This window comes from Rhinatrema bivittatum, chromosome 4, assembly GCF_901001135.1.
Source record: "Rhinatrema bivittatum chromosome 4, aRhiBiv1.1, whole genome shotgun sequence".
NCBI lineage: Eukaryota > Metazoa > Chordata > Amphibia > Gymnophiona > Rhinatrematidae > Rhinatrema > Rhinatrema bivittatum.
Window position 1 is genome coordinate 418,352,143 of NC_042618.1, and position 25,376 is coordinate 418,377,518.

Sequence of the window (25,376 nt, forward strand, 5' to 3'; positions counted from 1 at the left end):
TTTTCTGCTCCAGGAGCTTCTCAATAGGCTCCAAAGGAAAAAAAATCCACCATAAAGAGAACACAGAACAGACAAATAGAAAACCAGATACTTGGAAATGACAAATTAAGGCACCAGCAATTAGGGCATTATTCTCTTTCACCAGGGTTCAAAGAAAGTACAACTGAAGTACAGTAGTTCAATACCATTCACAAAGAACAGAAAAGGCAAACATTTATATAACAATTTTAAAAAATAAAATATTTTAAAAAGGAAAGGAAGAAGCAGATGACTTTGACAGATTACTTCTGGTTCCACACTCAAAGCAAAGTGAAAAAAAAAAAAACAATGAGAAGGAAAAGTAGTAACAGAAACAGCATGAACAAAATATCATATTCTTAGCTGGGTCCTGGCTCCCACTCTCTCAAATTTGCCTTGAAAAGCAGGGAGGGTGGAAAGGGTGTGACTTCTAAGGTCTGAGCTAGCAGGTCATCAGAGTTACTTCAGGCAAGAAAGCCGATTTACAGACTTCTATGAAGAAATATATACAGAGTAAAAGAAAAGCAACTTTATTAGGATTATCTAGATCTTTATAAAATTTAAAGTAATCTACTTGCGAAGTATGATCTCTAAGTGGACACCCAGATACCAATCGAATTGTAGCAATCAGCAGCCTCGCTGTTTCACAGTCAACACACTACGGGCTTAGTTCTGCCAAATTCAGAAAGAAAGTGGGCGATTATTGGGAGACACTCTGCTCACAAAACATATTTATTTATTTATTTATAATTTTTATATACCGACATTCTTACATTAAAATTTGGCAGTATTCATCTAATGCTGTGCAAAAATATTGAAGAGCCTTTCTTATATTATACATTATGGTTTCAAGATATTCATTGGCATAGATACATCAACATTTTATTTATTTGGAAGGCTTCTGTAGAAAAATAAAATCAATTTATACCTTGGATGAATTATTTGGATTCTAACTTTTATGTTCACTATCATCAACATCAGATTCTCTTTTTGGTCATCCTTATCAAGGAAGATGTATCGTAAGTCTATTGAACGCAATAGTCTTTAGTGTTATAATAGTTTTCATCTAATATATTTGTGGCAAGGCCTTAACGATCAGTCAATTCTTAAGTATTAGAACACTACTTTCCTCTATACATTAATTTAAATCTCAACTGAGAGATCTCATACATAGGTTTTTAACACGAGGGTATTCTTATGCTGCATTGAAGGAAGTTCATCAGAGAACCTTATACTCCAGTCAGGATTTATTATCATCAACCTGCACATACATCTCATACAATCTGTGTTCTTCAGCATTCTAACAGATCAGCAGCTATTGCTGTTATATTCAAACATTGCACATTTTATCTTTATAAAAAGGTGCTTGCTGACCCCCCATAATCACATATATACATGTATGGAACATATGTGACAGATTGATTAGAGCTCATCTGTCACATGTAAATCCAATTCAGTTCAAGGTGCCAAAAATGTGAATCTTGCATTTTCTGTACACTGACAACACAGGGGTCCCAGTGGGTACATCCCAAAATAGGGATTGCATATATACTTATGAGTAACACAGATTGAAATTCATCCTTTGAGGTATATATCATCCAGTGTCCTTGCTCTAAGATCTATGTAGGCAGGATGAAGAAAATGGTTAAAACTAGTCTCGTGGAACATCAGAGCTGTTCACGCACAGTGACATTGGAAATGCCAATGGGCGACCACAAATTTAAGGATTTACGTTGGTCTGTGTTAGACCAAGTTCCAACACATTACATTGTGTGCAAGAGAAAGAACTAAATACCAGGGAATAATTTTGGATTTTTACACTGGATGCTACATGACCCAGTAGTATGAACTTTGAGGTGGTCCTCATTATTGTGATGATATACAGTATTCATTAATTAAGCATAATATGGACCACAGTAGAATATTGAAAACTTGATTGATTGGCACTGTACAAGTTTCTGGTGTAGGAGGTACATCAGGTATCATGGAGTTTAAGTGATGCCACAATTGTTTGATTTTTAGTATGACCAGCACTTTTGCGAGGCTAAAGCCTGAATAAGGTTTTTCTGAAACATGGCACCAGATCAGATATCTACTAACTGTAAAATAAGCTTCTTTGGACTTTGATTAAGATAAATTTTGGATGTTTATTAATATAAGTTTCTTGAGGAGACCACGTGACCTGATGAGCAGGTAGGCTGCAGGCTGACCACGCTCCCGGCTCCCCCGCCGAAAAAACTGATCTCTCCGCACTCACACCGCGAAACGTGGCGAGCCCAGCTGATTCGGGGACACTACAAACAATGATCGATTTATTGTTCGCCAGCAAAGAGCCTGAGATGGCAGCTAAGCCGCAAAGAAAAGAGAAAACATCGGGTCAGCAACCCATCAGCAAAATGGCCGCTGGACTGCCAAGCCCCAGTTCACCTGCAGAAGAGCCAGATCTTGTGGGGAAGGTCACCCAAGTGGTGGTGCAGGCACTGGAACCCCAATTTTCTGAACTTGATCAAAAAATTAACACTGGAAATGAAACACTGTAGGAAATCAAGAATCAGGTGGCAGACACACAGCAGAGGATCGCGGACGTTGAATCAGAGACTCTGAATCTCCTACAAAAGCATGACACCTTACACAAACAAGTAATCACACTGGAAAACAAAGTAGAGGATTTGGAAAATCGATCGAGGATGAACAACATAAGGTTTGTGGGGATCCCAGAGACAGTTCCAGAGAGGGAGCTATCCAAAACCTTGGAAACGTGGCTTTTACAAGAGCTGGGATTAGTGGAGCTGGCAGGTAGTGTCGTTGTTGAAAGGGCGCACAGACTGGGGATCCAGAATCAGGAAGTCACAAAGCCCAGGGTGGTGAGAGCCAGATTCCTGAATTTTTGTCATAAAACAGCTATTATGCAAGCCTACAGGCGCTGTTCTATCTTGACCTATGAGGGCAGCAGAATAATGTTTTTTCAGGATTATTCAGCAGCAGTATCTGCCCGGCGACGGGAATTCTCTCCTATATGTGCAGATCTTTTCAACAGGAAAATAAAGTTCACACTCCAGTATCCCACCCGGCTCCACTTGGGGTACAAAGGAGCTTGGCACAGTTTTGAATCAGTGGAGGCGGTGAAACAGTTTATCAATGACACTTTAGATTTAAGGTGAATCTCCTCTGAAATCTCAGTGGAGTGCTATTCCTTGTTAAAAGAGGCTGGAGCTGTTTCCTTAGGTTGAAGCATGCACATACCGATGGCCTTAGGGTCATGGACATGGTTCATGCTCTGTTATATTGTACAGTTGAATCTGTATATGTTACACAGACTGGTGGGGGAGCCGGTAAGGGAACAATCAGGTGGTCTCGTACCTCCATTATATGGAGGAGTTCAGTGGATGCACAGGGTTTGGTTGGGGATATTGGGTTGCGCTGGGGTTTTTTCATGGAGGCATTATATTGTATTTTGTGGAGACACGGTGATGCTTTCTGATTGTGAGTATAAGCTAAGGGTCCCTACATGGGACATAAGGGTGGCACCCCTAGGCTGAGGAGAAGTTAACTGTTTGTTATTAATACTTCCCACCAAAAAGTATGACTGAAAAACTCAGATGCATTTCATGGAATGTGGCGGGCCTTGGCTCCCCGGAAAACAGGCAAAAGTCTTGCAATCATTGAGACGGCATAATGCAAAACTAGCATTTCTACAGGAAACTCATTTATCCGCTGTAGAAAGCCAAAAATTAACCAGAGACTGGATAGATAAAGTTTATTATTCCCCAGCTTTAAACAGGAAAGCAGGAGTAGCCATACTGATAGGGAAAAACGTTTTTTGAGGAAACACAAGTGATTTCTGATACCGAGGGCCGATATGTTCTTGTATCGAGGAAATTATTTGGCACAGAAGTTACTTTATGCAGCGTTTATGCTCCAAATCATTACCAACACAATTTGTTTACCAATCTGGTACAAATCATTACGTTACATAAAAAGGGTTTACTACTTTTAACAGGAGATTTTAATCAGGTTCTAGATCCGAGCTTCGATCACCCCAACCCAGGAGCCCATTCAAGAGTCATGCCGCACAGGGATCTACCGTATCTTTGTCATCGATTACAGGTAGTGGACCCCTGGAGGGTACTACACCCCGAAACCAAAGATTACACCCATGTCGCCTGAGCACACCTCTCTATGTCCCGGACAGATTACATTTTAGTCTCCCCACAATGTTTCAATAAGATTGGGACCACAGAGATAGGGCCTGAAGAATGCTCCGACCATGCTATGATCTGGGTAGATGTAGGTTTGGGGGATCCCAAATGGTCTCAGCCTAGATGGCGCTTCCCAGCACACCTGTCTGAAGATAAAGGCTTTCGGGCCTATCTCCAGGAAAAATGGAGGGACTATATTCAACACAACTCACAACATCAGGACAATCCGACCCTATTTTGGGAGGCAAGTAAGGCCACTTTACGAGGGGAAATCATTGCATATGTCATTAGGCAGAAATTGGCTAGCAAACAGATAATAGACTTGGGGAAAGAAGTTCAAAAAGCCAAATGTAGGTTGATTGCCCAATCCACTAGCCAAACCAAGCAGGCTTATCGGGATTTATTGCATACCTTAAACTGCTATATTCACCGAATGCAACAGGATATCCTATATTATTCCCCGCAAGTTACATAGATCTGGAAACAAAATGGGCAAGCTACTAACGAATCAGGTCCGGGCGCATAGAGGCTCAGCATTTATTGCAGCCCTTAAAGACAATCAGGAGACCAGGCACACACCAGGTCAAAAAATTTGTGAACTGTTCCAGAAATTTTATGAAAATCTATATGCTGCTGAATCTCAACCTTAAGCAGCAACAGTAGAACACTACTTCTTTTGTAATCTCTCACTGCCCACACTTACTACAGAGCAGTTGACGCTCTTGAATGCCCCGATTTCCACACAGGAAATTTGAGAGGGCATTAGCTCTGGCCAATCTCACAAGGCACCTGGTCCTGACGGTTTAAATGCAGACTATTATAAACTTTTAAAGAGCGAAACAGGGGACCCGTTATGGCTCTATTTCTCGGCAGTTTCCCAGGAGGGGATCACCAAAGAAGCCACCACGACATATATTACTGTTCTCCCGAAAAGTGGTAAAGATCTGCTTAGCCCTGCCTCTTACCGGCCCATATCTTTACTAAATTACGATGTAAAATTGTTTGCTAGGATATTCGCCATGAGAATGAGTGGGATATTACCCCATTTAATATCAACAAATCAGGTAGGATAGCAAGTCGGCATCTTCTTAGTCTCTGGGTGGCCATGACACATTGCAAATCCCACAATATCCCGGCCCTAGCAGTCGGATTTGATGCAGAAAAAGCTTTCGACCAGGTGGTTTGGGACTATCTGTTTTCTGTGTTGCAATGATTTGGGTTCCACGGGCCTATACTACAGAATATTATGCAACTTTATCAGCATCCTCGATCAATCATAGTAGCAAATGGCTTATTGTCTGCCCCGTTCGAGATACATAGAGGTGTTAGACAGGTGTGCCCCCTCTCCCTGCTACTCTATATTTTTTCCTTAGATCACCTTTTAAGAGACATTAATGCAAACGAGGGTCTAGAAGGTTTGAAGGTAGGCAATAACAAATTTAAGATTGCAGTATTTGCTGATGATGTGCTCATTTTTGTGGTAAACCCAGTTACTTCATTACCTAGAGTGTTGAACTTACAAGCACAATTTGGCTAATTTTCTGGTTTAAAAATTAACAAAGATAAATCAGAGGCTATAGGCGTTACTGGCCAGGTACACGCGAGCTGGCCCGGTGCCTTACCGCTAAGGTGGGTTATCTCTACGATGAGGTACCTGGGTATCCACATACCAATCGACATAGGCAATATCTATACTGTAAATTTCACTCCACTGCTAGCCAAGACAAAACAGAAGTTACAGGATTGGGTGAATCTACCCTTATCTTTGTCCGGGAGGATATAGCTTTTTAAAATGATTGAACTACCAAAATGGCTCTGTGTCATGCATATGTTACCGGTCTGGATCAACAGTCTGCACATCACAGAGCTGCACACAGTAAGTACACTCTCCCGTCAGATCTCAGATCAGTGCAATGCTCCACTACATTTAAAAAACGACTCAAGACCTGGTTATTCAACCAAGCTTTCCCTTAACATCAACTTGCGGAATATCCCGGCCAATGATCCCCTCCGTGGGAACACGCTAGAGAACACACAGTAAGTACACTCTCCCGTCAGATCTCAGATCAGTGCAATGCTCCACTACATTTAAAAAACGACTCAAGACCTGGTTATTCAACCAAGCTTTCCCTTAACATCAACTTGCGGAATATCCCGGCCAATGATCCCCTCCGTGGGAACACGCTAGAGAACTATATAGACCTCTAGAAATCACATATTCTTTGGCAGTCTAATTATCTAACAACATTATAATACCACCTGTTTAGCTAGACTACATTAGGCACCGTACCTTTTAATTATGTTATTAACCCCATATATCTTAACCCAAGTTAATTCGACCTGTTCATTGTAAGACATTTACTTGTCATTGTTATTGTTGAGAATGTAAACCGAATTGATCAATAATTCTGTTATTGGAAAGTCGGTATAGAAAAATGCTAAATAAATAAATAAAATAAATACTTCGACGATTCATATGGCACAATAAAAAAAGCTAGGATCGGATTGGCAATGCTAATGCGCCCTGTAGCCGAAGGTGGACTAACCTGTCCCAATATTCACAGATATAATGTAGTCCATCTGCTGTGCCACATCCGGGACTGGTTAGGACCTATGGATGTTTTAATACCGAAGGACCTACTTCGGGACTGGTGTAAACCACTAGAACTGAGCAATCTTTTAGTGGCCCCGAGCTCCTCACTGCCTATCAATGTCCGTGCCTTTACGTATTTTGTAGCCTGCCGGCTGACATGGAAACAATTATGCTCACTACTTCATATTTCATGGAGGACATTAACTTATGCCACTATCGTGGGGCTTCCAACCTTTTCTCCCAGTTGGGAAAATTCAGCATTTACTCAATGGAGGGACGCAGGTCTCACTCACGTCTCTCAACTCCTGGATGCCTCGGGAAGCCACCTGTGCTCATTTACAGAGCTACAAGCAACCTTTGGGATATCACAAAGAAATTTCTTTGCCTACCTCCAACTAATGATACTTTTTGCAAACATGGGAGGGGCACCCAACTACAGTCTTCGATCAGGATATCTTGGACAAATTCTTCTCACCCCAACAGCAGCCGATGTCTTGTGCCTCCATGGTAAAAGTGCTACTCCCTCTGGAAACATCGGATAGGCTAACGAACTTAGCGAACTTGTGGACCCAAGACTTGTCTAGTCCTATTTCGGCGTCCCAACTGGCAGGCTGCTTTAAAACCATTGCAAAAAGTGTGGAAAATGTGCAATTGCGAGAAACCCACTTTACAAACTGTAACACAAAATCTATATTGCTCCAAACATGGCCTATAAATGGAAGTTAACAATCTCCGCGTCCTGTTTCAAATGTGCAGCAAATGTAGCAACTTTCTCCCATAACTTCTGGGAATGCGCTGCCATTCAACATTTCTGGGATAAGGTTCTTGGCTATCTAGGACGCCTTCTCGCACAGAACTTACCCATGGATCCAAAATTGTGTCTGTACTTCGGTACCAGGGATTCGCCATCAGGAACAGTGCAGTTTTCTGAGCAAGGCTCTCTTGTTGGCCAAACAAACAATCTTAACCAGGTGGCTAGCCAAAGAGCCTCCGACGCTAATACAATGGAGGTTGAAACTACATAAACTAACAGTCTACGAACAGCTATCAGCTAAGACCTCGCCTTCGGCCAAGAGATATAAGCTGTTCCTAGAAATCTGGAAACCATACCTACTCTCCCTCAATTCTCGGGCCAGAAGCAAAATTCTGGACTTAACAGTGTAGTTTTGAAATATATCAGTCGTGGCAAATTCTGTTGATGTCCTGAGCCTAGTTTGGAATTTGGCCCAGCAACTCCTTTTACATCCTGTGTTTGTCAATAGCTTGTCTTTCTAACTTCTGAGTCGAGGACTTACTGCCTGGCGAGCTGCGACCCAACGCCTTTACGATTCAAGACATCACCGATACTTCACACCACAGCCTTAAGATCACAGAAGCTACTGACCAGTGACTAATGTTTATACCCTTTATTAATGCAAAGAACTTGTTTTTTTTCTTCCTTTGACTGTGTTTTAACGTTTGGTTGGAATTACACGGACATTTCCGTATAAATATTATCCGGGAGCTCCATGATTGGCTCCTGGAGTCCTTAGTGGCCTGCAGGAGGTGACATTTCTTTTGTTGGATTCTGGACTCAGCTTGCGATATCTACATTGAAGAACTTACTGTTTGGAGTCCAGTTGGTCGGAATATCAGGAGAAGAGCTGATACTTGTGGTTCCTCCTACTACTGGAAAGGGACAATGACAGTTTGGTACTGGAGGGAATGTTTCTCTGAACCAGCATTACCATATGTTTGTTCTTTGATTTACAATGTTCCATCTCCTGAGCTTTAACATGGTTGGTTAATGTTTTCCCTTGTGCTATATTCCATCATCTACTCACATTCATTTGTAGATTGGAGGGGGGAGGGGGGGGCGGCTGAGCTTGGTCTCTTAGAGCTTCCCACCTGTTATCTTGATGACAGGACAGGAGCAGGGGAGTGGGGAAGAGATCTCATGTCACATTTCTTGATCATTTCCAATATAATCAATTGTTATCTTGATTCATCATCATGGGAGGGCGGGTCTCGCTGGGAGGCCCACTCCCTTCCACAAGGGAAAGGGGAAAAAAGCGAGAATACCACTAAAAAAGCGAGAATACCACTAAAGTTACCATGGGTCAAAGGAGGCATGGGTGTACCGGTATTCAAATTTTATGGGATGGCAGCAAATCTCCGACTGATCAGGGGGTGGATTTTGGAGAAGTCCTCCTTTTTCAATCTGCTATACTCTGATTTCTCCGGTAGCCTTGAGCTATGCTCTGATGTGTCAGAGGGGGAAGCTTCCTCCCCTACTCAGGACACACCCACTCATACAGCCTCTTTGGAAAACCTGGGCTCAGCTCACTAAGTTTTTGGGAATTCCAAGTGTTTGCACCTATTTACTCCCAGTAAAGGGTAATTTAGATTTTTTCCCGGGCTCTAATAATGCCTGTTTTCAGATTTGGAGGCGTCAGGGTATTTCCTATTTGGGTCATGTATTAGATGCAGAAGGTTCCACTTTATCTTTTGTGGAGTTACAAGAACTCTATGGGTTACCAGAGACACATCTGTTTGGTTATTTGCAGATTAACCATTATATCAAGTCCCTGGGGGTGCCTGGCCAACATCTGGCAGCGTTTAACGCATTAGAGAATTTCTTTCAATTGGCTCTTACTAAGGTGCCCACCCTCTCCATGTACTATCTGAGAGGGGGAGAGGAAATTTCATTGAGCAAGGAATGCAGTGGATTTTGGTCCTCCGTGAGGAGTATATGAACCTGTAGGGGCACAGGAACCATGCACCTTGGGTTTCAGAGTTTCTATATTGGTCATAGTTTGTTAGAGAGATGGATCGGGAATACTGTATTTTAAAATGAAGTGATTACCTTTCTGGTTTCATTGCTTTCTGTATTTTTCCAAAGTTGTCTCAGTTTCTATGTTTCATGTACCGTTTCTAAGTTTGTGCTGATATTAAGTAAATCACTCAATAAAATGTTTTTGAACATAATGCAAAGAAATTATGCCTCTATAGGAGAATAATGCTGATGACCACTCTGATCAGCACTTCAGAGGGCGGGGGGAAGAAGTGGAGGTGGGAAGAAGGTAAGATGAGGGAAAGACTGTTTATCAATGTTTTGTTGTTGCAAGATACATGGTATGTCATTCTAAAACTTCCAGTACTACCTCTTGGGGTATACGTGTATGATCTTAACACATGTGTCTTGTCATGTTGATGTTTATGCTTGTTCTCTGAAAATTAAGAAATAAATACATAAAACAAATATATATAAGTTTCTTTGGACTTTAATTACAAGCAAAACACTTTAAAAATCACATATTTGTGCTGATGATTAAAATGTGAACAGGGAATAAAACTGTTTTCTTTTGTGTTGTTACTATTATGAAGTAACTTTGAAATTTTATTCCTCAAAGGCATTGTTTAGGGCTTTTTTGAACATGAGAATTATTGAGACAGGGATCACCTCCTTAGAGGTGATGATATTTTTCAGCCTCTCTCCTTTAGGACTCCTTTTTGCCTTGTAGTAAACATTATAGTATGATGGAACAAGCACAGTGACAACAGGTATTTAGTTATTCTGAAGAACATTTAGCATCGGTTATGTAGCAGAAGTCACTATGGAAGAGTCAGTTCAATCAGACATGTCTTCATTATGATCTGAAATTAATGAGGTTATACAAATGTTTGGTCAGGATAGAATTGCATGAAGTATCCTAATTGATTATATTAAACATAAAATGATCCCATGAGGCCTTAGGATCTTGAAGGAACTAAAGATTTGCACGGAAGACTAATTTTATGAGTTACTGGGTAGCGAGCCTTAATAAAAACTCCCTGGACCTCATGCTATTAATTGTGGAGCAGACTAAAACCATGCCTGAATAGATACATATATGCAATGCAGAGAGAGTCCTACATTAAATCTTCTGTTACTTTAGAACATTTGGAAATCATATTTAAAGATTTTTAAAAACCACCACGGATCAGGGTTAAAGCAATCCAAGATAAAGAAATGTAGAAGAGATAGATTATCAATGCAAATTAGTTTATCACTAGTTTCAGAATAAAGAAATTAAAAACAGAAGCAAGTCACTGTCAATAATTCATTATATGATTCATAATAAGCAACACCATCGGTCTTTTTTAGGGCAAGGAGACTGGAGCATGCAATCATATCAAGAAAAGAGGATATTTCAAAGCAGATGACAGACATATGGAGCCGACTAACCATCCATTCACAAGCTCTATTTCATCAGCAGTAACTAATTTGTCCTTTGCCCGCTTTTATACAATGAACAGATAATACCAAGGTGGTTATATGCGTGTTTAAGCATTAACTTGCTAACTGCATTGAGATTCAGCCTGAGTTTAACTCTGAAGAATAGAATATGACAGTAAACATTTATGGTCTGAACTGAAGGAAGGATTTACACTACTGGCATGACAATTCCCATGAGCAGAAGAGGAAGGGGGACAGACAAAAAAAAAAGGGAGGGGGGGGGAGAAGAGGTAAGGTGTTTAAAAAGGTTGGGAACCACTGCTCTAAATGTTGAGTTATATCCGGCACTGGGTTCACTTAGTCACACAGCAGATCATCTCCTCCCCCTCCACCAACCCGTGCCCAGATGATCATCTTCCTTTTACTGTGTCTTGCACCATGGCATCATCGCTATTTCATCCTATCCCTTCCCTCTCTCCTCCCCATTCCCTGATATTTTTCCTTCGCTTCCCTCACCCCACCCCTCTGGAATCATTACTTTCCTTCCCTCCTCCCCCACCTCAGCATTGTCACTCTCCTTCCTTCCCACCCACCTCCCTGGCATTACGATCTCTCTTTCCCCACTTGGGATCATCTCCATCCTGCAAGAGGAATCAGGGGAGCAATGCTCCTTACCTGCTGCTTCCCACTGAAGTTGGATCCATGCAGGGTTCCTTTGCTCTCGCAAAACTGTCCAGCTCTGCACAGTTCGATTTAAATAGGAAGCCAGACAAGGAGGTGACAGCAGCAGCAGGTAAGGTGGACTGCTTGCTGACATTTCCTGCTGGCAAGAGGCCATTGGGCAAGTAATGCAAGGGGGAGGTGGAGTAAGAATGAGAAGAAAACCCTGCTGCTGGAATCAGTGGCTGCTTGACCCATTCCTGTCTTTTCTCCACAGGAGACCAAAATTTTGCAGCACACCAGTTGGGAACCTTTGGTTTAGTGTAATGCTTGAATGCCTTCTGGTTCAAGCATTACACTAATATTGTAATATAGTGAATGACAGCAATTTTTTTTTTTAGGATAGTAGCAACTGCCGCTCCATGCAAGTTACCCCTAATCAGAAATGTAAACTTTCGGTGTAATAAAAAAATTACTCCATTTCTTCCATTTCCTCTAGCCAGCAGGGATCCTCCATGCCCGTCTAATTCTATTACTTTTCAATTTTCACTGCCTCTTCCGGAAGGGCATACCATGTAGCCACTACACTTTCTTTGAAGAAATATTTTCCCACATTGTTCCCGAGCCTTCCCCCTTGGAATTTCCATATCATAGTAACCCATAGTTTTGCAACTTCCTTTCAAGATTTGGGTTTTGCGCATTATTATTTCCTTCAAATATTTGAAGGTCTGTATCATATCTCCCCTGCCTCTTCTCTCTTCCAGGGTAAACATATTAAGATCCTTCATTTTCATCTCGTATTTTCTGTGCAATTCCTTAACTATTTTGGTTGCCTTTCTTTGAACCACTTCCATTAAATTATATCCTTTTTGAGATGAGGTCTCCAGAACCAAACACAATATTATGTGTGAAGCCTCTCCAAGGAGCTGTACCGTGGCATTATCGCCACCTTTTTCTCACTGGTAATGCCTCTCTCTATGCAGCTCAGCATCCTTCTGGCCTTAAAACCACCTTGTCACATTACTTCAGATCATCCACCACTATCACCCCCCGAGCTCTCTTTCCTAGTTCGTGTATATTGGTCTTCCCCCCAATGCATGCCTGCACTTCATCTCAACCGCCAAACCTTTAACTACTTCTCAAGTTTTCTTAAGTCACTTCTTATTCTCTCTACAGACATATCCATTCTGTTGCAGATCTGTGTGTAATCCACAAAAAAACCACAAAATTTTAACTTCTAATCTCTCTGCAATATTGATCACAAAGATACTGAACAGAACCAATCCCAAAACCAATCAATCATTGAGGCACTCCACTTATCACTCCTCTTTCTTTAGAATATGTACCATTTACCACTACAGCTGGCACTTGTCCATCAGTCAATTTATAATCCATCTCACCACCTTGGGACCCTCTTCCAGGTTTCTCATTTTATTTATCTATCTTATGCAGGATAATATCAAAAGCCTTGCTGAAATTCAATTAAACCACATCAAGCATTCTTCTTTGTTTTTTTTTTAATTTGACAATTTTTATTCTTAGTATAACAAATAAAGATACAGCAGCTTAAGAAGCATACATTGAAACATGCCAGAACATAGGGTTGCTCCAACCCCAATAGCAATCCCTAGAACTAACCTCCCTCCCCCCCTCCCCGACCCCTCTCCCCTGACAGAGTACCATTATACAACTGTTTGTCCATCCGCCCGCTACAGTTACACAGTTGATTGAGTAAAGCATTCTTCTTTGATCCAATTCTTTAGTTACCCAATTAAAAAAAAAAAATTCAGATTTGTTTGATAGGACCTTTCTCTGGTAAAACCATGTGTCTTGGATCCTGTAACCCACTGGAGATAGTTCATTATCCTTTCCTTTAATAGTCTCTCCATTAATTTTCTCACCACCAACGTAAGGCTAACTGGCTTGTAGTTTCCAGCCTCCTCCCTGCAACCACTTTTGTGAAGCAGTTCCGCAACTGCCTTTCTTCAATCCTGTGGCACTATTCTCATCTCCAAGGATCTACTCAATAAGTCCTTCAGCACACCTGCCAGCACTTCTCAGAGCTCCATAAATTTCTTGGGATGTAGCTCATCTGGTCCCATTCCCTTATCCACTTTCAGCTTACCTTATTCCATCCAAATGCTCTCTTCTGTAAATGGGGATGTATCTATCTGTTACACCAGGGAGAAGTGAGCCCTTGTGCCACTGTTAGGTTTGCACTGCCTATCTTGTGTGATGCACTATGGGAGTAGGTCTACTGCCTAAGCAACCACCTCCCCCTCAGGTTAAGACTCAGGTGACTACCTGGGGCCTCCCTTGATTATCCAGCTGCGGCCCCAAATGATGTGCCCTCTCAATTAATACTGAGCCCAGAGAGGGGTCTAGCTGCAAATCTTTTACCAGCCAAGTCTCACTGAATCCTCTCAGCCCTGATTCTGCAATCGACTCGGGGACACCCACCAGCCGCAGACTGTTCCAGCGGGATTGATTTTCAAGGTCTTCAGCCCGATTGTCCAATCGTGCTACCTGGGCCTTCAAGTCCTTCACCACCACCTCCATCTCGTGCCCACCATCTTCTGCGTCAGATACCCGCTGTTCTACAGCACTCATTCACAGAGTACAGCATCAATGGAAGCCACAATCTCATCAAATTTTGCAAAGAGTTGGTCAAACTTAACATCCAGGGTTGTTGCATCTGCCTCAGTCACCGCCTCAATCAGGTTGGCACTGTTTGTTAGGTCTTCAGCCGCTCTATCGTCCTCCCGTTCCACCATCTTGGAGTCAGTAGGTCATGCCGTGTCTTTAGCCTTACAAGTGATTTTAGTGGACATTTTAGCACCCGAGATACTCAACTCAGTCAAGGTCAATCGCCCAGTAATGACAGGATAGCTGTTGATACAAACAGAGTCCGGATTAAAATGTATCAGGGCAGATGGTGAGTAGACCCCGGGGGCAGAGCAAATCCGCATCCTGCTCCTACCATGGCATCATGTGATCCCCCATGATATGTTCTTTCATATAAACAGGTAGAAGTGGCCAATTTCCTAGAATGAGTACAAGGCTGACTTTGTTCCACATAAGAAGTTGCCATACTGGGTCAGACCACAGGTGCATCAAGCCTAGCATCCTGTTTCCAACAGTGGCCAATCCAAGTTACAAGAACCTGGCAAGTACCTGTTACGACTGTCGCTGGCCGACGTCTCCACTCCGCCCACCTTACCTTTTTTGCGACTCTTCCTGCGGTTGATGGACGTCTGGCTGCTGCGGCGTCTGCCTGCCGTCCTCTCCGGCGTCCCCAAGATGGTGGCACTGCATCCCACCATCTTGTCCAGGTACCATAGGGTGCGCGCGCCACGCAGCCCTGCTTCTTATTCTCTCTTAGGCGCGAACCTCAGGGGCATCCCCCTGGGATGACGTCACACATCCCGGATTTAAAAGCCTACACTTTTTGCTAGCTAATAGAGTTAGCAAGGAATGGGATCGCCTTACGGATGGGATTCACTCTCCGTACCTAGCTACTCTGCCTCTCCAACTTTTGGACTTTATCCTAACGGGGTACCCACTCCTCGGGAGCCTCTCTCATTTCTTTCAGGTCGTTATCAGGAACCGGTACTCGCTCCTCGAGGGCCCATGTTCCCTGACTCGCTGCCTGAACTTATCTCTTCTGCTTGGAAGAAACCGCTGCCTACATCAGTGAGTTACCAACTTTATTTCCTCAGAGCTGTTCCCTGGAACCAGGTACTCTGTCCGCGAGGGCCTGCCTCTATTCCAGCTTCTGTGTCACCTTCTGGGAGAAACCACTGTGTGAGTAACTTTACCAACGAGGCTCGATACCAGAACTCTGTGTATGCTCCACTGTACTCACTATCTCAGTTTTCTCCACTACAGCACAGCCATAGAGGGAATCGCTGTTCCAGTATCCTGAAGAACCCTAAGCCCAACCGGGCTTCATCTCTACTCACTACTGCCACCTCTGGTGGCTTCTCAAACCTGTCTAATAAAAGATATAACTCTGTGTTGTGTGTCCCAAAGCTGAGTCTGACCTGTAGCCCCTCACAGGACTTCCCCCCGTGGGCGTGGTCAGCTGCCACAGTGTCCAAGGGTCCACCCAAAACCTTACAACAAAAACAGTACCCAAACATTAAATAAATCCCATGCTACTAATATCAGTAATAGCAGTGGCAATTCTCTAAGTCAACTTGATTAAAAGCAGTTTATGGACTTATCCACCAAGAACTTATCCGAATCTTTTTTAAACCCAGCTACACTAACTGCTCTAACCACATCCTCCAGCAACAAATTCTAGAGCTTAATTGTGCATCGAATGAAACATTTTCTCCAGTTTGTATTAAATTGGCTACTTTCTAATTTCCTGTAGTCCTTCTATTATCTGAAAGAGTAGATAACCGATTCACATTTATCCGTTCTAGTCCTCTCTTGATTTTATAGAGCTCTATCATATCCCATCTCAGCCATCTCTTCTCCAAGCTGAACAGCCCTAACCTCTTAAGTTTTTCCTCATAGGGGAGCTGTCCCATCCCCTTTACCATTTTGGTCACCTTTCTTTGTACCTTCTCCAGAACAACTATATTTTTGAGATGCAGCAACCGGAATTGCACACAGTATTCAAGATGCAGTCTTACCATGGAATGATACAGAGACATTATCCATTTTATTCACCATTCCCTTCCTAATAATTCCTAACAATGTTTGCTTTTTTTTGACTGCTAGAGCACACTAAGCCAACAATTTCAAAGTATTATCCACTATGACAAAAAGATATTTTTCCTGAGTGGTAACTCCAAATATGGAGCCTAACATCATGTAACTACAGCATGTTTTTTTTTTCCCTATATGCATCACCTTGCACTTGTCCATATTAAATTTCATTTCCATTTGGACACCCAATCTTCCAGCCTTCGCAAGGTCCTCCTGCTATTTATCACAATCTGCTTGTGATTTAACTACTCTGAATAATTTTGTGTCATCTGCAAATTTGATCTCATTCGTCATTCCCCTTTCCAGACCATTTATAAATATATTGGAAAATACCAGCCCAAGTATAGATCCCTGAGGCACTCCACTGTTTACTTTTTTTCCCCCACTGTGAAAACAAACTATTTAATCCTACCCTCTGTTTCCAGTCTTTTAACTAGTTTGCAATTCACAACAGGACATCGCCTCCTATCTCATGACTTTTTAATTTTCTTAGAAGCCGCTCAGGAGGGACTTTGTCAAACGCCTTCTGAAAATCTAAATACACTACATTACCGGTTCACCTTAATCCACATTTATTAACCTCTTCAACAAAATGTAGAAGATTTGTGAGGCAAGACTTCCCTTCGGTAAATCCACGCTGGTTGTGTCCCATTAAATTATGTCTTTCTATATGTTCTGTGATTTTGTTCTTTAGAATAGTTTCCACTATTTTTCCTGGCCCTGAAGTCAAGCTCACAGTCTATAGTTTCCCAGATCACCTCTAGAGCTCTTTTTAAATATCGGGGTTACAATGGCCACCCTCCAGTCTTCAGGTACAATTACTGTTACAGAATCCTGAACTTGCCTACTTAATTCTGTGCTATGGTCTGTTGCAGAGCACAAACTGTGTTCTCTCTACAGTGTGTCCAGTGTTTTCTGCCTCCTCTGGGTACTTGGATTTTCAAATCCAGTCTCCTTAAATCATATCAAGGCAGTCTGCAGAAGCTCAGATAGGATTTGTGTTCCAGAAACACCACATGCTTTAAATAGGAAGCATCACAGTAATATTTCATTTATATTTTCTGCAGTATGTGAATACTACTGAAAATATTCAGAAAAATGAACCCTACTCCAGTTTCATGTCTAATTTACAGGCTGTTTAACTCCTAATGCTTCTCTACAAAAAATACAATTCTTATGTATGTTTTTCTTGACTAGACTGTAAGTTCCATGAAGCAGGGACCGTCTCTTATGTGTTTCCATACAGCGCTGTGTTTGTCTAATGGTGATTCAGAAATGATATATCATAGTAGTAGTCGTAATTATACTTCTGCACTAATAGAGTAACCAGGAAAAACAGTAGAAAACATAAGGTAAACATACAAATGTCACACCAATGAATTAAGCTAAAATCTTAAGGAAACAGAAACACAGATGTGGACTGAAAAAATTATGAGTATGATCTTAGATCGTGCCCATAATTTGGATTTTTACTGGCAAGTGGGATTTTTTAGGTTCTGCTCGTGGATTGGATTAAGATTTCTAAAGACTGAACTGACTTTATACTAAAAAGCAAGAGTTATTAGGACTTAAAAATAGAATAAATTACCCCAATTTCTCTAAGTATAATCATGAGTTGGAAGAACTATTTGACCCACCCAATCTGCCTGGCTGCACATGCCTATAGTTGCCTCACTAGGACTGCCCCTGATCTTCTAGCTGTCAGCTGTACAAGCCCTTCCCACCCACTGCACTAAGGATATATCCCATTTATAAGTTATACAAGCTTGACCATCTGCAGGATACTGCTCCTTTTTGCTTAGTTTACAAACTGAATTTCCAGCTACCAACAACTTCCAAGACAATACTGAAGATGTTTTAGAAAATGTACCAGGTATCATCTAATTAAGCAGGAGACTCTGACAGATTAGATGAACTGTCAGGAGTAGACCATATGTTAAAATATCACAAACATCAGCACCATACTGGCATAAACAATACTAAAAATGTCAGGTACTGAAACATTCAAAGAAAACACAGCAGGTAGCTATGGAAATAGAGACAAATCAATGCAGAAAGCAAGGGCTAATACTGCTAGGGACTGCTGCAGGATTTTGAAATTGCAACGCTCCGAGAATGAGAAGCCTGCAGAGCTAAACAAGATACAGGATGCAGACATGCACAGTATATGTGATGGGGAGATGTGTCAATCAGCCAGGACTGAGAGCTAAGTGAGGTGGGCTGCATGATGGGTAACTAATAGAATTATGTCAAAGAAAGATGTGTTAGGTCCAATTTGTATTAATCTGCAGACAAAATTACCTTACTAGGAAAACATTTATTGTTATTAATCAAATTGTCATACTCATTCAGAAGGAGATTACAGACCATTTACAATTACAGCATCAGTCCCCTGATACAGGCTGTATTTTACAGAAGGCTGTATCGAGAGGAACAGTATAGACCACACAGATCTTTAATTAAATACATAATCTGAAATAAACAGATATATCAGAGCAGATAAAATAGGCAACAAACACCAACAAAGACATCAAAGAAAACATATCTTTCAAAAGGTGCATAAGCAGTTTTGCACTCAGACTGGCAGCGAGAGGAACGCCAGCAATTTAAACAGCCAAAAACATACCAAAATCAGGGCCAATCAGAAACCAAAAAATGCATAATGACAACTGAAAGGTGTTACAAACTAACCAACCAAAGAGAGAGGCTCAAAGCGTCACAGGAAAACAGGCCACTCAATTTCTTTGTTCAACCCACAGGAGGAAAGGGAACAAAGTTCAAAAATCCAGCATTGTTCGCATTGGGTCAACTGAGTGGAGAAGTCACCCCCGCAGAGAGGTGGAGGTAACACCTCAATAGCAAATAAAACTTAAGTCTGAAATCAAATGCTGTTTCCCTAACCAGTGGGAAACGAGGGGTGCCTCGCTCTTGGACAGGTGTCGAGTGCAAAACTGTTTATGCACCTTTGGAAGGGGTTTTCTTTAACATCTTTGTTAATTTTGGGGTTTGCCTATTATTTTATCTGCTCTGATACGATATCTCTATTTATTGCAGATTACATATTGAATTAAAAACCCATGCAGTCTATACTGTCCCTCCAGATGCAGCCTTCCACGAAACATGGCCCATGTTGGGGGACTAATGTTATAATTGTAAACGGAAAGTCAAAGAGCACTGTGTTGGTCCTGAATATCAAAGTCAATAAACAAAAGGTAGCACCTATAGGACTTAAATTGAATTTGGCTCTGATAAAAAATAATAATAATCCAAAGGATATAACCGCATATATATGACTAGATATACTTTTTATAAAAGCCGCATCAGCAAGCCTGGCGACATGTTCAACCATCCAGAGTTGAACCGTCCGGTCTGATAATCATCTGCGGCTCTTAACAGCTGTGAAGCCTGTGAGAGAAATCAGTAAATAAACTCAAAATGTTTTTATATGTTCCGTCTGAAAACAGCTGCAAAAATATATTTGTAATCCGTATGAAATAGCTTATAAGCCTGTAAACACTGTCCCAACAATGTAAGGTCTGTCACTAAGCCTGACAGCGGCCGGTGTTTCGCTGCAAAAGTGCAGCTTCATCAGGGGTAAATCACATCCTTCTTACGGACGCCAAGTCTCACAGCAATTCTTCATAATAGCAGGCCGTTAAGAGCCACAGATGATTATCAGACCAGATAGTTCAACTCTGGATGGTTGAACATGTCGCCAGGCTTGTTGATGTGGCTTTTATAAAAAATATATCTATTCATATACATGCGGTTATAATTGTAAACGGACCATAATTTCCTTCTGAATGAGTATGACTGCCTGCTCAGTTTGATTAAAAACACTAAATGATTTTCCTATTTAGTCAATATTGTCTGCAGATTAATGCAAATTGGACCTGGCACACCTTGCTTTGTCATGGACCTTGTTTTGGTGTTATTTATTTCTCCACTAACTTTTTGACTAAAAGGATTGCCACCTCACTCAGGTTAACCAAAAGAGACTGATGCAGTCCTGATTCTACCACCACTGCATTCTTGCAGTTATTCTGATTTCCCTAAGAAAAGCAAGCCTTGAATGCAATGGGGGCAAAAAATGCAATAGATTATTTTCCTTTAGGCTAACCTTTTGGAGATAGCAACTCTATTATTCATCCATCATGCACCCTCCCCCCAATCTTCATTTATAATGGTATGTATGTATTGCACATGTTTGTTTATACACTACTCTATTTTATTGAAAAGCTGTTAAATTAATAAACTAGACTAGTGGTTCTCAGCCAGATCCTTAGTACAGCCCATAACCAATCGGTTTTCGGAACATCCACAAACAACATACATGAGACGTATCTGCCTGCACGCGTTCGTGTTCACCCCGTGCATATCCTAAGCAGACAGGGAGTGCTCAAGAACCACAGCCCTCCAGATGAAAGTGACTGTCAGCTTTGGGGCGCTCCTACCTCCGATGATAGTCCTGATGAGAGAGGCATGGCCGGGGCAGTCCACCAGCGTGAACTGCAGCGTGTGGCAGCCGCTAGCGCCTAGGTGCTCGGGCACGGGCACAGCGAAGGAGGAGAAGCCCAGGTCCAGAGTGATGCCCCTCTCCCGACTCTGTGGGTTCTTGTCAAAGGCCGCCGTAGACGCGGTGGTGCTCAGAGCCCGGGCCAGGGACGTCTTGCCGCTGTCAATATGCCCCAAAACCCCCACGTTAAAGTTAAGCGTTTTCCCCTCTACAGCCATGGTTACGAAGAGGCACTTTAGCCCCACCCCGCGGTCCTGCATTTCCGGAATCCGTGTGCTCTAGCGTTGCGCCGCTCACCTCCTTAACACTACCCCCCTTGCAACTGGTGACGCGGACGCTCGGGTTCCGCCCGGTCAAAGATAAGCTCAGATTCCCCACCACCACCCCGAGACCTACCGAAAGGAAAGGGTCGTCGGCATCTTGTACCTTACTGCACAGTGCGAACAGGTGTAATTAGAAATGTTGCATATCACCTTAGCAAAAGCAAATGAGAACCAGAAAGCTTTATGATACATCATAGGCGCTAGTTGAGTTGATTTGTAATCTGGAAAGGCAATATATAAATTCTGAAAATTACATTACAATTCAATTAGTCAGTGAATTTTCCCTATTTTGTAAATATATTTGTCATATCATGTCAATGGATCTGAAAAAAGATCTTGGAATTACTTAACATTTCTGCTATTCATCTAATAAATTGATTGTAAGGACTCAAGAAAGACCATCATTACTGATTTTGCTTTTTTGGAAAGATAAAGATTGGATGGAAAAGAAGGGCAACCCCTCATCCAAAACGTTTTTATCTTCACATGTAAAAAAATAAACCAGAAACTATGTGTTGAATCACATCTTACACCCTCCAGTTTTCAAGCATCAGAAGAAAAAGTACAAGATGATCAAATAACCCTTGGTGAGTCATCTCTGGTTTTGAAACCTAATTCAAATATTTTAATCAAAACTCCAAGAATAGTTTAAAATAATTGTAAAACCAGAACTGTTTCTTACGACTGCCTTGGTGACCCCATATCCGGTCACATTTTCAAGATATCCACAATGAATTTGCAAGTGATATATTTGCATATATTGAGTTTCTAATACATGCAAATCTATCTTATGCATATTCATTGTGAATAACACAAAGTCCCAACTGGCTGTGGGATCACTAGGACAGATTTGGGAAACCCAGCCTTAAGTACATACATCTTTAAAAGGAAGGCGTCCAGTGCCAGATGACCTTGGTGGGGGTACTCAGAGCAGAACGCTTGAACTTTCCTGTTGCTCTCCTGGGAGGAGCAATGGCAGGAGGCTGCACCATAGCCATTCCGGGGACACCGGAGAGGTCAGCTTGTAGACACTGCAGTAGCCATCTTTCCTAGGTAAGCGGGAGGAGCCGTGAATAAGGTGAGGCAAACAGGGCGAAGCCGTCTAGCACCGATGGACGCAACACATCCCTACCAATAGGGTCGCAGAGCAGAGCCACCAGTCCAGGTTGGATCTCATGCTGGGGGTAAGCCGAACTCGGCAAGACAGCGGTTGGGCGAACTGAGTCCACTGAGATTTCAGGCCCCACTGCAGCCTCCGGATGCGCAAGAGTGTGTGAGGCACCACAAAGATGGCTGCCGTCATATGCCCGAGCAAAGTCAGGAGCTTCCGGGTCAAACTGAGTCTCTCATCTGTAGGGCTAGAGTGCACAACGCATGGGCTCTATCCACTGGTAAGAATGCCCGACCCTGAACAGTACTGATATGGACACCAACAAATTGTAGGTTCTGTGTGGCTTGAAGGCTGGATTTCTCATAGTTGATCATCAATCCCAGCCTTTCCAGGCTTTGGATCATGGTGAGTAGGTTGACTTGTAAGACGCTGGGTTGGGGTGCCTCCAGCAACCAGTCATCAAGGTATGGAAACAGCTGTATTCTGTTTCCTGAGGTGGGCCACTGCTACCACTTGGCACTTGGTGAATACTCTCGGGGCAGACAAGAGACCAAAGGGAAGAACTCTGTACTGGTAATGATGACTCTCGACCTGAAAACACAAGTAGTGCCATGAGGAGGGGTGCATGGGGATGTGTGAGTACTCATCCTTGAGGTCTAGCGAGTACATCCAATTGTTGGGTTGGAGAAATGGCAGGATGGATTTGAGAAATGTCATCTTGAATTTCTCTCTGACAAGAAAGCTGTTGAAGGCTCTTAGGTCCAAGATGCGGCGCAATCCTCCCGACTTCTTGGGTATAAGGAAGTATTGGGAGTAGAATCCCTGACCCAGCTGTGAACTGGGGATCTGCTGGATAGAGTGCTGCTGGAGTAATATAGAGATCTTCTCCTGCAAGCAACTGCGGTTCCTTGTGGTGGAATGATGCGGAGTTACCGGATGGAGAAGAGTGGGTGCTGGCTTGAAATGGAACTTGTAGCCATCCTTGACTATGGACAGAACCCAACAGTCAGAGGTGATGGCTTCACAGGAGGTGTAGAAATAGGAAATCTTCTCTCCTTCTGGGACTTTGGGTTGTTGTTATTAGTTGGTGGCAGATGTTGCTGTCTCTGACTCCACAGATGACCCCAGGGCTAGGGCTGTGGTTGTGCAGACTGCGGAAGTCTCGCTGGGGGGTATGATGGTGGACGGTAAGCAGAATAGGGTTGAAAGCGGCGTCTCTGGAAAAAGGTTTTCCTATGCGCCAGGTAGTATTTCTTCGACGCCAACTGGTCCAACAGTGACACTAGGGACATCACTGTGATGTTTTGCTCTTTTAGTTGTGCCACCATCTCCCACAACTTGCTCCCAAAGAGATTATCAGGGTGACAAGGGAGGTCCATCAACTTTTTGTGGACATCTTCATGAATGGCACTCGCTCTGAGCCACACTATCCTCCAGGCGGCAATGCCCCCACCATGGTGTGGGCAGATGTCTCAAAGGCCTTGTATATTTTCCACAGAAGATGCCTGAGACCTTCCTCCAGGTCATGGAACTGCTGTGGTATTGCATCCAGTTGCGAGGTGGTGGCAACAAATGGCTTGAGGGACCTTAGGCACTCATAAAGGTACTGCGTGATATAAAATTGGAGCTGCTGCATTTTGGCATTCAGTATCCCCGCTTGACATGCTCTTTGTCTGAAAATCGTCAAGGTATTTGGAGCCTGTCCCGGAGGGGTATTTGCATGGAGATGGGATTTCTTGGCTCTCTTCATCACCGATTCCACTACTACTGACATGTGCGGTAACCGCAGAATGCTGTAGAAAGGCGTGCCACATTTGGAACTTGAGGTCTGTCTGGAGGTTGCAAGTCCTGAGAAAGGGGACTCTCAGGTCTTAGTCATCACTGCATCCAGCATCGCGTGCGATGGTAGAGAGGTAGGTTTGGTTTTTTTTATTTTATTTTTATTGCATTTTAAATTTATTACACAAATAAGCCATTGTGACTGAAAAAATTTGATGGTTTACATTGAAATTATTTCACAAGGTATATAATAATTTCAGTAATAAAACCATTCAAATTATAATAAGAAATATTGGAAGGTGGATACTAACACATCTTAGGAGCGAACAAAATAGGAAAAAAGAAAAGATGGTGGCGAAATGACTGCCTAATTACTTGCCATCTGTACTGTCTAAGTCAGATTTGGATGGGAAGAAGCGAAGTTGTGACGGCTTGAAGAAAACATATAGGGATATATTTTATAAATCTGCGCCCGCGCGTACTTTTGATCGCGTACCAGGCGTAAACAAGAGTACGCGGGATTTTAATAGATACACGCATAGCCGCGTGTATCCATTAAAATCCGGGGTCAGCGCGCTCAAGGCTGCCCAAAATCAGCAGCCTGCATGTGCCGAGCCGCGCAGCCTGCCTCCGTTCCCTCCAAGGCCACTCCGAAATCGAAGCGGCCATCTACCCCCCCCCCCCCCGCACTTTCCCCTCCCTTCCCCTACCTAACCCACCCCCCCAGCCCTATCTAACCCCCCCTACCTTTGTTGTACAAGTTTTGCCTGCCCGAAGCAGGCGTAACTTGCGCGCGCCGGGCCGGCCGCTGGCGCGCAATTTCCAGGCCCCAGAGCCGTTTTGGAGGCCTCGGCCACGCCCCTGAAATGCCCCCGGGCCAGAACCATGCCCCGCCCCAAATGATGCACCGCCGCGACACGCCCCCCGACACGCCCCCCCCCCAGGAAAGCCCCGGGACTCACGCGCATCCCAGGGCTTGTGCACGCCGCTGAGCCTACTCAACATAGGCTCGGCACACGCAGGGGGGGGTACTTCGGCTAGGTTTTCAGGAGGTACGCAAGTATCTTACGCGCATACCCCTTGGAAAATCTGGCCCTTACTGAATTACAATATTTAACTACACATTTGCATGGGTAGCGAAGCATAAAATTTGAACATACAACTAAAGCTTCCATTCTCATTTCTATAAATTTTTTCTCCTTTCCTGCGTTGACCGGGTAATATCAGGAAATAGCCAAACTTTTTGGCCATAATACTTTT

The 25,376-nt window shown here is 42.9% G+C and overlaps 1 protein-coding gene across 5 annotated transcripts in view; it reads right to left on the reverse strand.

Moving 5' to 3' along the window:
- Positions 1 to 25,376, reverse strand: part of EEFSEC (eukaryotic elongation factor, selenocysteine-tRNA specific) — a 379,816-nt gene that overhangs the window by 333,604 nt on the left and 20,836 nt on the right. For 2 of the 5 annotated variants that reach the window (XM_029601305.1, XM_029601303.1), the window contains exon 1: positions 20,842 to 21,219. The exons of 1 other annotated variant lie outside the window; for it this stretch is intronic. In XM_029601305.1, the coding sequence (XP_029457165.1) occupies positions 20,842 to 21,163 (322 nt within the window). In that variant the 5' untranslated portion in view covers positions 21,164 to 21,219. Of the gene's footprint in view, positions 1 to 20,841; positions 21,220 to 25,376 lie in introns of those variants that run through there. 2 more of the 5 variants (XM_029601302.1, XM_029601304.1) reach the window with 2 other exon arrangements.